General features: G+C 36.7%; 1 protein-coding gene across 2 annotated transcripts in view; it reads left to right on the forward strand.

Annotated features, from left to right (window-relative positions):
* Cad99C (cadherin 99C) overlaps positions 1 to 11,228 on the forward strand; it is a 381,342-nt gene extending 370,114 nt beyond the window's left edge. For both annotated transcript variants that reach the window (XM_076527266.1, XM_033474689.2), the window contains 3 exons: positions 568 to 801; positions 3,904 to 4,133; positions 6,041 to 11,228. In XM_076527266.1, the coding sequence (XP_076383381.1) occupies positions 568 to 801; positions 3,904 to 4,133; positions 6,041 to 6,360 (784 nt within the window). In that variant the 3' untranslated portion in view covers positions 6,361 to 11,228. The remainder of the gene's footprint in view (positions 1 to 567; positions 802 to 3,903; positions 4,134 to 6,040) is intronic.
* Positions 11,229 to 14,723: the final 3,495 nt, after the last annotated feature.

The raw sequence follows: 14,723 nt of genomic DNA on the forward strand, positions 1-14,723 counted from the left end.
GTCGTTATTGAATAAATTTAATTTTCCAAGACTGCGTAATGTTGGTTCTGCGATATACGTAAGCATTCGTTGCTACATCTAGCTTATGGAAATACACACAGATACATTATGATTTTTTATTACACAAACCATTGATATCGTAAAGATCCCCTTGTAGAGATTATTAAATAATTTTACTTATATTCAGAAAAAAAAATATGGAAGTCGTTCAAAATTTAAGTAAATGTAATCTTGTTATTTCTTTATTCTACGATTGTTGCAAATATAAATTAAAATTGTTGAAGGAAATCAATAAATTTATTTGGGCATATAACAGAAATCACACAGAATCTAAGTACACGTAATTGTTTAAATCTTGTCGTCACGATTTTTACAATGATTAAAATGCTCTCGTAAGAGATCATTTGAACAAATTTACTTATTTGAACGTGCAATAATAGTCACGCAATCAATGAAGCGAATGGAGATGCATTAGCATTCAAATGTTGAGTAATTTTAATAACAGTTCTAGCATGAAATGCGATTAACGATATCAATGAATTTTTTTTCATTTTTATTCTGTTTCAGATCGATCATAGAGAAGCCGGCGATGTCGAATATCACTTTCGATGTTTCCACTTTAGTTCGAGCAAACGCGATCGACATCCACGCGCCGGTAATGCCAGCTGAGCCAGTGCGCACGCAAAAAACTGCCATCGCTTTTAGTGGCGAAGTGTTTCCATATGCGTTAATAATCATCGCATGCGTCATATTGATTTTGGGTATCGCCGGTATCATCTACATATGTGTCTCCTGGACCAGGTAAATTAATAACGTCTCTCTAATTATTCGTATAATTCGTTAAGGAAATGTAGAATACCATACAGTAACATTTTAACTTTATTAAACCGATGGCTACAGTGTGTTACCGTAAAATTCAATTGACTCGGTGCACACAACGCTCTGCCGAGCAATTATTCAGTCTGCACCGAAATTGGATCAACGATTCTTTTGTTTTGCATTTTTGCAGGATTTTCCACCCGTATCGAATTGTAACGACGTGTAATTAAGTCTTTTCTTACCAAGGCATTCACTTGGAATATCCGAGTTCTCTTGGCATTTTAACCGTGTAAAACGCACGGTCTATTTAGTTATAAGTGAAACACGAGAGTGAAATGCGAGGTCACAATTTATAGCTGTATTTGTTGAATTTTCTGTATTGATCGTTCAGATTTTTCACGTGGAACGAACGAAGCCCGGCTGTTGCGACTATCGATTGTTTGTTGTTTCCGTTTCCACAGTTCAAACATGGGAAAATATGATTAAAATACGCAATAAACAAAGCTGTTCGAAATATTAAGATATTTAACCAAATTATGCAACCGTCATATCAATTTAATTATCTCGTGATGAATTAATTCAGAACAGTCGATATTTCGTACTTCTCTATTTTCATGAGGAGATAGCAAACCTACAAGCAATATTCTCTGCAAATTCTTTTAGCATTTTTAGTTATTTCACTAGGATTATAATAAACGTTCAATTTTTGTCTTTAGCTCGTTTTCTTGTCTCAAGGTATAACTCACAATGCATTTCGTTGCTCTCGACGTTTCAAATAATCCTTCACTGTCCTTATCGTACGTTTTTCGCCACGTTGTCACGTTTCGAAATAAAACTGTCACAACTGTTTGTTTGCATCGTTCGACGTTTCAGTATGGCGCATAACTGTACTCTCTGCCGTCATATTCATTCATTTATTTATTTATGTATTTATTTATGTATTTATTTATGTATTTATTTATGTATTTATTTATTTATTTTTATTTATTTATTTATTTATTTATTCATTAATGCTTTAAACCAAATGGTTTACTTAGGAAATGCAGAATCGATGTAGATGATCTTACGTTTTTACATTCGCCCAACCTAATGTTACACAAAATATAATAGAATTCAAAACATAATTATTTATGATTTTCTGTAGAATCTTCGATTTTTCTATAATTGTACTGGAATTCAACGCTTTCACTGTCAATCATGTCAAAAATTGTATGAAATTGAAGTATTTTATTCAATCAAATTAAAATGATAAAGTTAAGAGTTGTTTGACATCAATTACTTACTCGACGTTCTTACATTTTGTAGATCTTTAAAAAATTAGGAAGATATCACAAGAAAGATGAAATAAAAATTGATACACGCATGTGATCAAATAATTTCGTCGTCCATATATTGTTGACATGAGACTAATGGGACTAAAAGTGTTCATGAATTGTCTTAAAATACGAAGTTGAATTCTAATATATTATTTAGCTACAATTTGCAACATAGCACACGAGAATAGGGTAAAACGGAGAAACGATTCAAACGTTACAGGAGCGTAGCTCGTAGAACTTTTCACAAACAAAACAATTTTCCAGCGATTACACGAAATAGGCATTAACACGTTCCGTGCCGAGCTATTTTTACTCGAATCTTCACACTTTGATATTTTACTAAAACTTGATGTATTACGTGCAATTATTAATTCTCGTACACATAACAACGTAACAAAAACTTATCAACGCCCATTCTTGCGGTGGAAATTGATTCTTCGGTTCTAAATTTCTTGTAAACAATTTGTTCAGTTCACTAAGTAAACATGCAAGCGTGTACCATCGATGGTACACGTGGCACGGAACTTGTTAACCCTTTGCGGTCGAAGCTGTTCGAATTCGAAATCCAAAACATGATTTCTGATCTACAGTAGTTCTATTTTATATAATTTATTGCGACTTATGCACACGAAGTTGAGCCTGTTGACAAGTACAATGCAATTTTAATAGTTTCTTTTCAAGTAGAAACGAGTCCGATGCTCTTAGAATGATTTTGAAAAATGGTACACCAATTTTTAGTGGCGCCTCAGAGTCGCCATTCGAGTGCAAAGGGTTAAAGCTGTGCCCGATTGTTTAACACGTTCCGTGCCGAGCTTTTTTTACTCGAATCTTCACACTTTGATATTTTACTAAAACTTGATGTATTACGTGCAATTATTAATTCTCGTACACATAACAACGTAACAAAAACTTATCAACACCCATTCTTGCGGTGGAAATTGATTCTTCGGTTCTAAATTTCTTGTAAACAATTTTGTTCAGTTCACTAAGTAAACATGCAAGCGTGTACCATCGATGGTACACGTGGCACGGAACGTGTTAAACACAAAGTGTCCAGTTTCAATGATCATAATCGCTTGGCAACGATGTAACACGCTTATATTCGTCCGTTTTACTATATCTCGGCCACGCATTTTCGTCGTGAACGCACAAAATCCGCAATCTGCTTAGTGGCAACTGTTATCCGAGGAGAAACGAGGGTTTCGCAATTCACCACGTACAAGACGAGAAGTTAAAACTTCAAACATGGCGCAAACGCATGTGCAAATGCAGCTCGTCGAGTAATTTGGCGCGCGTGTCCCGCAGATTCTGCATAGAATAAAAGAGCGTCGCAAGTGGACAAAAGAAAGATCACAATAAGCTTAATTGCAGCACGTAATACAGATTACTCTGTTCCTTCCAGTTCTGGTAAACACGGCCGGCTTCCGTCGCTTTTTGCGGCCTGCTTTATTTCAGTTGTAACTGTCGCGACAACAAGACTATTACCGTTAGTATCGTGTGAAAGAAGTGTTTTGAAGTATTAACGTGAATATTCATACGGCCTGGGCCGGCTCCGCGCCGCATGCAAATTCGTTGGTCTCTTTATTACTTCCATTAGAATGAATTACGCTTTCCGGCCAGGGCGCCTCCGAGACCCAGTCACGTCGCAATGCATCAAAGCATTCCACCCTGTCGAAATTGTTTACCATAGTTTCGGCCGGAGCCCCGGCAGCTCGCATATTTTCAATCGAATGCAAATATATTTCGACGGTGACATCCGTTTGTGCAGGTACAAGGCGTACAAGGAACGAATGCAACGTATGTACGTGGTGCCGCGATACGATCCCGTGTACGTGGAGCCTAATTTGAAGGAGTACGAGACACAGGTGCTACAAATGAGCGTGCCCGTCGACGACAACGACAGCTACAACGATCTGCAGCTCGACTTCAGCAATAAGAACCACGCGTTCAGCCTGGACAACGTCAGCTACATTACCAAAGATCACGGAGAAAGCACAGGTAATTGCGTTTTATCTGCGGGACAAATGTCCAATTCCAAACACCGTGTTCAACCGAATCCTGTGCGATGTGTCTGACACGAAAGTAACGCAGCTTTAAATTTGGCGTGCTTTTTTTCGGTGCAATGAGCTTTTAGGGTGGTATTAGGACACTTACAGAAAATTAAATAATACAATATATCTATATATTTATTCTTTACATTTCATTATACCATTTATTATTCTATTATCAGTAATTATTCATTTATTCTTTTTCCACACAAGAGGATCATCAAATCCATTAGGAACTAATAATAAATACTATTTAACAAGATTTTATCCATATTTTTTTATTAAAGATATTTTTGGATGTATATTAATTATTAGTATTTTTTATCATTATCGTCATAAAATACCCATATATACTTTCAGATCTAGACGACTACACCGGAAACATATTAAACCAGAATGATATTTTTTATTTCCTTACACTATTCTTCGAGTTATTCCAAATAAATTTGGTGGTGTCATTGCTTTATTTATATCTATTTTAATCCTGTTATTTATACCCATATTAAATTTAAATAAATACTCTTCTAACAAATTTTATTGACGCTTGATCGCTGTTAAAAGCAAACTGGATGAAGAAGGCGGCTTTTGAATTCCCGCTTGGCTTTTCAAAGAAATTGTTATAATTACTTGAATATATTTCAAAATTAATTGTATTACATATATATGTATATAAAATATAATTAATTACATTATAACAAAAATAACGGTAATTTTATAAAAGAAAATTAAATTTTCTTCTCGACGATAATATCTATCGCATTTCGTAATTACTTCTTGAACTAATTTAGACATTCGTTTTAATTAGTTTGTCTATTATTTCCGGTGCTACTCGGTTATGTCAAGGTTATGTCAAGGTTATGTCAAGGTTATATTACGCATATTTCGAAAACATGAAACATTTCGTATGAAATGAACTCAACGTACGTTTCCAATAAACAAACTGCAATAAATGGTAAACTAATTGCATAGTTGGTAAACACTTATAATATGTACATGCGTCACACTACGAGGTCATAAAACTTAATACTAAACATGAAACATTACCTATACCGAATGAAAAATTTACAATTTATACTAAATCAGCAGGTGTCCTAATACTTTTGGAGGTGTAGCTAACGTCCGTTGCTTTATAACGATGAAGAGACTGTATTTATTTGCACTTTTCGTCATTTTTGTTTTGTAATGTCTGCTTGGATTGACAAAATTCGATCATTTTTTTATGTTAAAGAGTCTCTCTATTTGGAGCAACTTTAAAATAAAAAATGTGTAATAGGTCATTTTGACCGGCTCGGTAGGTTTAGTATGAAAGACATACGCTTAGACAAATTGCATTGTTCCATTTCTTATTCTACACTTTAATAAGGCACTTTATCAAATGAATACTTTTTACTGTAAATAAATATTTCCTGCGTTATATGGAAACGTAACATTTGTTATACATATACTATAGTAGTCTTGCAGATGTTACTTTGTAAAAATTTATCGATTTGATTAAGCATTCACTCATTTTTTGACGTACGACTCACTGAATCTTGTATGACACTTAAAAAACAGAAAACTGCAACTATCAAAAGAATGCTAGAATTGTGTTCAGAATTGTTAGAAAGAACAGTGCCAATATATACGGTTGATATAAATACTCTTATTTGCAAACTTATTCGAACAAAATTTTATTCGTTAAAATTTCAATGTGTCAACATATTTGATACGCTATTCGGATAAAAAAAATCCGAATATTCAAATAAAACTTTGTTCAGAGAATTTATTCGAATAATGCCCAACCACTGTCGCGTGTGTCGGCGAACAGCTGGACGAAATAATGAAGATGCTTCACGATCGCGTTTATCATTTGTTAAGGTCAACAAAGCCCGGTGAGTTCGGAGGCGGCGACGACGGCTCGGGCGTCTAGCATAGTCGGGACACACGGGGACGCTAACATTCACTCTCTGAGACGATCCACCTTGGGCAGAAAGAATCATAGCGCCAGCAACACAAACACATTGAACAACCACGACGCGACACCGGTCCTGAATCCACTCTACAACCGCGGCAACGACTTGCTCAGCCCGAGCCCGTCCAACGACAACGTCACGTTCAGGGAGAGGAAGGACTACTCTCATCTTGGATTCACGTACTTAGGCGAGCAGAGTCCGGTGGAGACTACAACGGAGTTGTAAACCGCCGTCAACCACGGGTAAGGAGTTCGCAACTCGAAACTTCCAACGGGTCTCTTGGGTCAGCCTGTGCCGTGTACCATAGGAAAGGAGCCGAAACGGTAGGTCATACAGCGCACGGGATCGTCTCCAAGATCGGTAGTCAAGCGTTCGATGGCGAAGCTGCAAGAAGACTGCGTCGGTCGGGTGCAACACCAAAAACTGTTCAACCAGCCCGCGAAATAGCAAACGCTCTTTCCATCTTGGATTAGCGACCGCGGAGTCCTTCATTTTCTTCCTGCGCTCGGAGGCAACGCGGAGGAACTACAGCTGTTGACTGGAAGCGATAAGCTACTTACGACGAGCCGGGATTTGTGATTCGCCGATGAAACTAGCTTTTAAACTGGTTCTCGCGAAATGTCCAACATACGGCGAAAGTGTTGCGACTCGGGCGTACGTGTTCTCGGATAGAGAGTGTGAAATTATCGAACCTCCTCTTTCGTTAGGAATTTTCGGTTTCGTCAGTTATGTTATTTTCGTTCGGCTCGTCCTCCGCTGAACGTGTCCTTTCTCGTTAATAGACTGCGGATCTTTGTACGCTGAATTGCATCTGGTGTTTTTGCGTCTTTCAAATATCGAAGACATTTCTCCAGATTCTTCCGTGTTCAACGCCGGACCTATCAAGTATCGTTATCCGAACATGTTGTTTCGTATAAATGTTTGTATTTTGTTCGTGTCATATTTTTATACATACTTTTTGTACTTTCTAAGGATACGCCTTAAAATGTGCATTCGACGCATTCGTGACGATATCGTTCACTCGAAAAGAGCAAATTCGGTTCGAAACACCGTTGAACGTATTCGTAAATTGTATAAAGATCTTGCTCCAAATGCAAACAAAATGTAAACAATTTTTCTAGTTCAGAAATTGAGATTTTCAGCTCCCCGATAGATCAAGATGACGTTGATCAACAATGTTTGATATTGATCTATTAAAAGCTCTACCCGGCACAGACGTTCCTTTCGGTCGGAACGCCAAAAATCATTTCATAGAAGAAATTGTTCGATAAGTGAAACCTGCGTCACACTAAAAGTATTATTCTTTCCCACTTAAAGATGTCGTCTTATTAACACGTTCCGTGCCATGTGTACCATCGATGGTACATGCTTACATGTTTCTTTAATGCGTTAACAAAATAGTTTGTAGCAAATGTAGAACCGAAGAATTAATTCCACCGCAAGAATGGGTCATGATAAGTTTGTTTTATTATTACATACGATGATTAATAATTACATATAATATATCAAGTTTTAATAAAATATCAAATGGCCAGCGTGAAAAGTCGAGTAAAAACAACTCGGCATAGAACGTGTTAATAAGCTGTGACGTTGACGCGAGTTTAAGCACGCAACAACAAAGAAAGGAGAACGTCGCAACCGATGGACCGACCTTAATAATTTCGCCAATCTCAGATCCGACGATCTATAAACAAATCACTAGATTCAGTTGTTGAACGCGTCAACGTAAATTTGCGAAGAGATCCGCAGTTTGCTCGTTGCGCAACGTTTAGACGATGTGGTTGCGTGTTTAACGGTAACATGTCGCGCTTTGAGAGCACCGGTTCGCTCACCGGTGCACCTCAAAGGCGTACAAATGAGGCGAGTCAATTCTCGGGACAGGGACTCCGACGTTCCCGTATTATTGTCTTCGACTACGGACTGCAACAATTCGCGAACCGCTGTATCCTTTCGCAACTCCGGCGTGGATTACTTATGCGCACGGACAAGACGGAATTGAGAGCGAATAGCAATGTATCTCCAAACATGCGCACGGCACATTCCGCGCGATGTACACGTTGAATCGAATTATCTTGATGAATATACGGCCGCGTCGTAACGGGGTCGCAACTGTTCGTTTCGCCGGGAACGGAGAAAACAAAAGCGCCGCGTCTCTTTCGGCGGACGGGAGTTTTCTCGGCGGGCGTTGCGCGTTTCGATTTTTCTAATTATGGGAATACGAATCGCCGCGGAAGAGGAGACACATTGTCCTCGTGCCGCACCGAACAACGAAATTGCCATTGATGTCACGATACAACGAATAAGGTCGGGGTCGACGTCCTTCGCTCGCTAACTGCCAGAGAGTGTGAGACCACGGTGTAGGATCGAATCGAAATATAATCAAACGGTATAACACGTTAGCAAATCGTCGTAGAAATTCGCGCGGTTCTTTTTAATACGGGATTGTTTAGCGTGTAGTAAGCGGACTCTGGGTGAAAATATTTGAAAAAGTATTGGAAATAGTTGATGAAATACTCTTGTTCGTATGATGAAATAATATTTCAAGATTTATTTAACTTCATAGGGGTGAGTGAATAACTATTGAAAATAGTTATTTATAATGTGATAAAGAAAATGATTAATAGTGGTTTTTTAAGACGTGTAGTGGAAACAAGTGTTTGAAATAGTATTTCATGTGTCCAAATTTCTATTAGTTATTTGAAGTTCTATTTCTTACGGCCAATATCTATGAGAGAAAAATATGCCTATAGAAAAAGTAGCATTTTCTGTAATTGAAACATTTAACGATGTATGTATCTCAAATAATCCGTAATATTCAAGCGTTTAATCTCACGCACAATAAAGAATATATTTATTTCGTTCAAGTAATTTCAAATTCGTATTGTAAAATATATATTTTTCAAATAATTATTATACACTGGTAAAATCAGTTAAGTATATCAACTAGTATCTAGAAATAAATTACAATCTCAAATGTAGCATATGTAACATGGTTGAGAGATATAGTATTTGCAAATATTTGTATTTATTAGTTGCAAATATTTTTACCCAGGCCTGGTAGTAAGTGTTATCTGTTGCAATAATACTGCGCCGTGATTCGTCGTGTTTCACCCTGGTTTCGGACGTAAGCACCATTTCTTGAGCGTGAAACGCATGAAACCTCATAGAACTTATGAGTCAACATACCGTCCAACGTAGTCGTAAGTATTGATACAATTATAGCGCGTCTGTGTGTGCGTTTTTGTATGTATGCGTGTATGTATGCGTGTCAAGGTGTGTGTTCGTATATGTTAGTGCGTTAGTGTATTTGTATCATGTAAAAAATGTCAACGGCCCGTGAACTTATCTATGTATGTACATGTACGAGAAGCCTACGTAAAATTGTTGTATAATAATATCTATCTATTTATACCTGTGCGGTTGCTCATATTATTTTACTATTTTTAATGATATACAATGGTACACATTGTTGTTATATATTGTTACGAAAGCATATCGATACAGAACCTCCCCTCTCCAAGCAATGCTCGTATCATTATTCTGCTCGCTTTCGATCGGGCGCAACATTTACACTCTACATCATTAGTCTCGCAGATGCTGACTGGAGCTGATGACCGGACTGCCGATGTTTATGCACTTATAGGATATCGATTGATAGACTGCGGTCTCTTATGCGAAAATCTTTCAGCAAAACTCGCGTAAAACTCGACTGAATTGAAGAAAATATTTTTACCGTTTCAAATGTGGCTCACTGATTTTTGTCGCAGTATTCGCAGTTTGTTGATCGAAGTACTATATCGCAAGCAATTCTCGATGAAGTTTTATGGAATTTTTACTTTCTTCTGTGAATTAGTTCTCAGACATTTTTGAAGAAAAATTCGCGGTGTACCGATAATCGGCGGTTGCACGAACAAAAAGAGGGTGATTTAACGCGTACTGTGCTTTAGAACGATCTTCTATGATTGTAATTAGATGGTTTTAATATTTATTTTCGGAACGAAACGCATTCTAAATATGAAAATGGTACATATGGGCCAAATTTCATCGGTGTTTTAAGATAGTAGATCTTTCAATCTGTTTGGCGTACGATAATGGCCAGAAAAAAGATGTCGATGACGCAGTTAAGCTGATCCATAGTGAAATTAGTTATTTTGTTTGTGTAATAAGTCTGAACACGATAATAGATTAATAAATATAATTTCTTGGGTTGTTTGTCATTTGTTATCAATAATCCTGGATGGTGTATTGCTGCAAATATTGCAAATATTATTAATTTATATGGAAATAGTACTTAGAGCATCTATTATTTTTCATCGAACATTGAACCAACGAAAGTGAAAATGTAACAGTTATAATTAACATACTTATGTAAGACTGTAAAAATTATTTTGACCATCATCGTACGTCGTTTTTATATACGCTGCATATTATTTGCGTGAACACATGTCTGAATATTGCGCAAATTAGAAAAAAGAATTCTTTTTTAAAGTTTGTTCACTATAATCGGTATTAAATACAATGATCATTTAAGCTCTACATCCCAACTATTAGTTGTCCTATGCATTCTTGTTTGCACGCTACTTCAGTTACTATTTTTATTATACAATTTGCGACTGTCTATATGTATGTATATGATAGAACGATAAAGTGTGAAACAGTGAAAGATGGTATCGAGCCAATCGATGGTATCGAATAACCAGCCGATTTTGAGTCGAGCATAGAAACGAGGAAGGTCATTGTACTTAACGCGATGAATCGAACAATGTGCTTGTTCAATGTTTCGTACGCGGAAAGCCTCGCTGCATCGTTTTGTGTATTCGCGATACGTGAAACATAGCGTTCACAGCGTTTTTTTTTTTTACGAAACCTTCGATCGTACGATGAGTATTCGAGGCAGATGTATTTATATAAGTCTGGTACTTAATTATTTGTATTTCAGTTAGAATCTAATGTACGTATCGACATACGTCGCCAGTCCGTTGACTACAATGTTAACATTTTCTGTTCATAGTTCTGTATTGTTTAAGATGAACGACACACAAAATCTGTAAAAATTGTTAATATCTAATAAATCTATTATATTTACATAACAACGTCTTCCAACACTTCGTTTGACCTTAAATTAATATTTTTTTCTTCTTAACATTTCGAGTTGAATTCCGGCGTTTCTATGAAATATATTGAATAAGCGTATTACATTCGGTATTTTATATTTGGTTATTATTTCCCGATATTCCACATGTATTTCGTTCAATGTATTGTTAATGCAGAGCACACGGAATCCTGAGAAGACAAAGGAGATAAAACGTTTGGGGATATGAAATGTCAAGTAACGAGCGGATTTAGTATCATATTACCCATATGTTTACAAATAAATAAATGCATTACCGTGTAGGATACTTTGTGGATACTGAAAATTGTAAAATAATGCTTTTGTTAAGCTTCGATGCTCGCAAGATTCGATTTTGGAAAATTATTTGATACATATGTTGTTCGTAATTACTTAGCCTTCTAATAGCTCAATTTTCAAATTCGTTTCTCCTGAAAGTAGAACGAATTTTTAAAAAAGTTCTTTCTTTATTGAGTATTCATTGTAAAATTTATGTTATAAACCTTCGCGTTTGAATCCAAACAAAATTCATTACTTATACATATAATGAAAGAAAGCATTGCAGATAAAGCTACTTTTGAAAGAGGATACGTATCCAACGGATATAGAATTTGATTAATACTGCATATAAATGAATACAGACAATAAATTTCGTATTTTGTATTTTTATGCAAAACATCTCTGATAAATTTCCGTCGAAATAATTGCAATCCAGGGGATGGAGATGTAAATTCTAAAAATAGAAATAATTTGCTCGCGTTGAGCATTTTAGTGAAACTAACAGTGCAGAAAAATAAGTATGTATCGCGCGTGATAAATATTTTAAATTTGTAAAAGCACTTTATAAAATTTAGTCGACAGTTTGAAGAACGTTCTACATATTAATGATTATTCGATGACTTGGTTAAGATGTAGTTAAATTGTATTTTAAAAAAGTATCATTAAAGAACGTAACACTTTTTTGAATGCGACGTCATTAACAGACGAAAATCCAAGTAAAAATCTTTCTATTTGAACGCCTCTTTTGCCATGTCACTCGCATATCAGGAACAATGTTATTTTACAATAAATAAATGACCTTTAAGCGCTTATCGTTGATATTACAAAATAGTATTACGTTAGAAGCAGGCTAATGAATGTGTTTGAACCAATTAAAAAATTTGAATGTGGCTGAAGTAAAAAGAAGGTAACAAGAGTGGACGAGTTACTAAATTGATGTGGATAGAAAATGTGACGTCATTTTAAGCGACGATGCGCCATTTAACCTTCATAATACATACATACGCATAACGCGTACAAAATGTCTGCCCAAAGCGATTCGTAAGCAGATAACAAATAAAACAATCATCCGAAAACAAATCGTTCATTTGTCACGCGGTTTTAATAATTACTACATACACGAATGCGTGCAATTTTAATATGAAAGAAGAATCAAACCATTCCAACCTAAGCTGAACAATTGTCATTTCGTTCCGACAGATTTTCAGATTTTCGTTATCATACGAACTATTAAAGTTTAATTCGAGTTATTTCGATTCATACAATTGAATAATTCTTTCTTTAATTAGATTGGAGCACTGCGATCTTTAAAATTCAATATTTATTCGTTTATGATAAAAAAAAGTTTGTTACACGATGGAAAGCATTTCTTTCGCCTGAAATTTTTTACTTTCACAGTTACTATTTTATGCAATATATGCAATATGCTTGCAATATAATATATAACCATTTCCAATGTAATTTCATTCTGCTATCAATGTCTACTAATTCTCATTGGTATTTTTCAATATCACCACCCCCTAAAATTTCTTACTGCTCACTAGGGTGGTTTTTGTTCCTCGATCTTCTATTTCTTTCTAACCTTATCCCCTGAAATTTTGAAATCGGAGAATATCACCACATTTGCATTGAAGTCTAAAAGTTCGGTATTTCGTCATTTTAGAAATATCGTTGAACATTTGTCGCTAAAAGGTAATACATTAGGTGAACAATGATAAGTTTAATGTATCACTTTTGAAAACATGTACAAAATCTTTAAATTCGGTTTACAATGAAATGCAACGTGTAATGTAGAATCTGATGACTTTAATTTTGATAAAATTTCTTTAAGAGGAAGTTCTCGGAAAAGTATTTGACATGTATTTTTCTATCGGGCATCAACCTTGTCGAAAGGGTGAAAACATTCCCTAAGTGTACTTTTCATTCCCACGGGCTGTTTTCACCTTTTGAACATGGACAGTGACCGATAAAAGGAGATACGTGTCAAATATTTTTTCGAAAATAACTTCTCACAACAATTTTACCAATATCGGTGTGTTCAGATTTCATATATTTCTCTGTGTGCCTGATTCAACGCTATACTTAACCAGTTAGCTGTTTTTGACGAGTATACTCGTCACGAATAAATGGCAATATGTTGTGTTATGACGAGTATATTAGTTTTCTTACACTCGTCATTTACGTAAAAGTTTGCCGTTTAAATTGTAATTTTAGTACGAACTGAAATACATCGGTGAATGTTAAGATGTTCTGAATATTAGAAAGACAAAACGAGAAATAAAAAATATAAATAATAATTATAAAGAAACTATATACAATAGCGTCGAGGTAGCATACTCGTCATGGCTTACTTTTTGCGACACACTTTAGGTACACGCTTTTCAAAGAGGTTGCAACAGCTGATTGGTTAATGTTGAACAACAGATTTTGTTTGTACAGCCAAAAGTGACACATAAAGCCCGTCGTTGTTCGCCCAAGACATTGTCTTTTGGTCAAAAAACATTGAGCAATGTTCCCAATACAACGAAACAGAGTCACGTTTGGAAAGCGAACCGAATCGTTCAAATCATTTAACGCAAACTTGCCCGTCGTCCCATTGCTTCTAAACCTTGCACAGATCAGTTTTGAAGAAAGCATTACAATTTATACGGCCAAAGAGACCCGAATAAAAAGTTATCGACCCCTACAGCTAAGGAGCACTCTACCGTCCAGGCATGGCAACAACAAGAGGTGCGGTATCGCAAGTGCGGACTCGGCTTCACCTGCAGCAACCGGCAATATCTAAAAGTCTAATACCAGCAGCTCTGACAGCTCTAAGCACCGATAGAGACTTCGCGGTGTTTTCCATCGGGGGAACGCAAAGATCGGCCAGAACTTGCGAACAGCCACGTTCGATCCTGTCGTGCGATCGATCTAATTACCGTGCGAACCGGTGCAAAGGCTGGTCGATCGGTCACTGGTCGGACAGTGGACGTTCGTCATCGACGGGACAGGACGGGACAGGACGGGACAGGACGGGACAGGTCGGGACAAAAGCCGATCGAGTGGAGACGTCTCGGTAACGAGCGAGGATCGAATGCGAGGTCGAGAGAGCGTCGGCGCCGCCGTGACGGGATGACGCAGCCGCATCTGGACCAGCCTCCGGAGGACGTAAGGGAGGTAGATGAGCTGAAAGGGGGGCGGAGAGAGTGTGCCGCTC

Source organism: Megalopta genalis, chromosome 17 (assembly GCF_051020955.1).
Source record: "Megalopta genalis isolate 19385.01 chromosome 17, iyMegGena1_principal, whole genome shotgun sequence".
NCBI classification, from domain to species: Eukaryota; Metazoa; Arthropoda; class Insecta; order Hymenoptera; family Halictidae; genus Megalopta; species Megalopta genalis.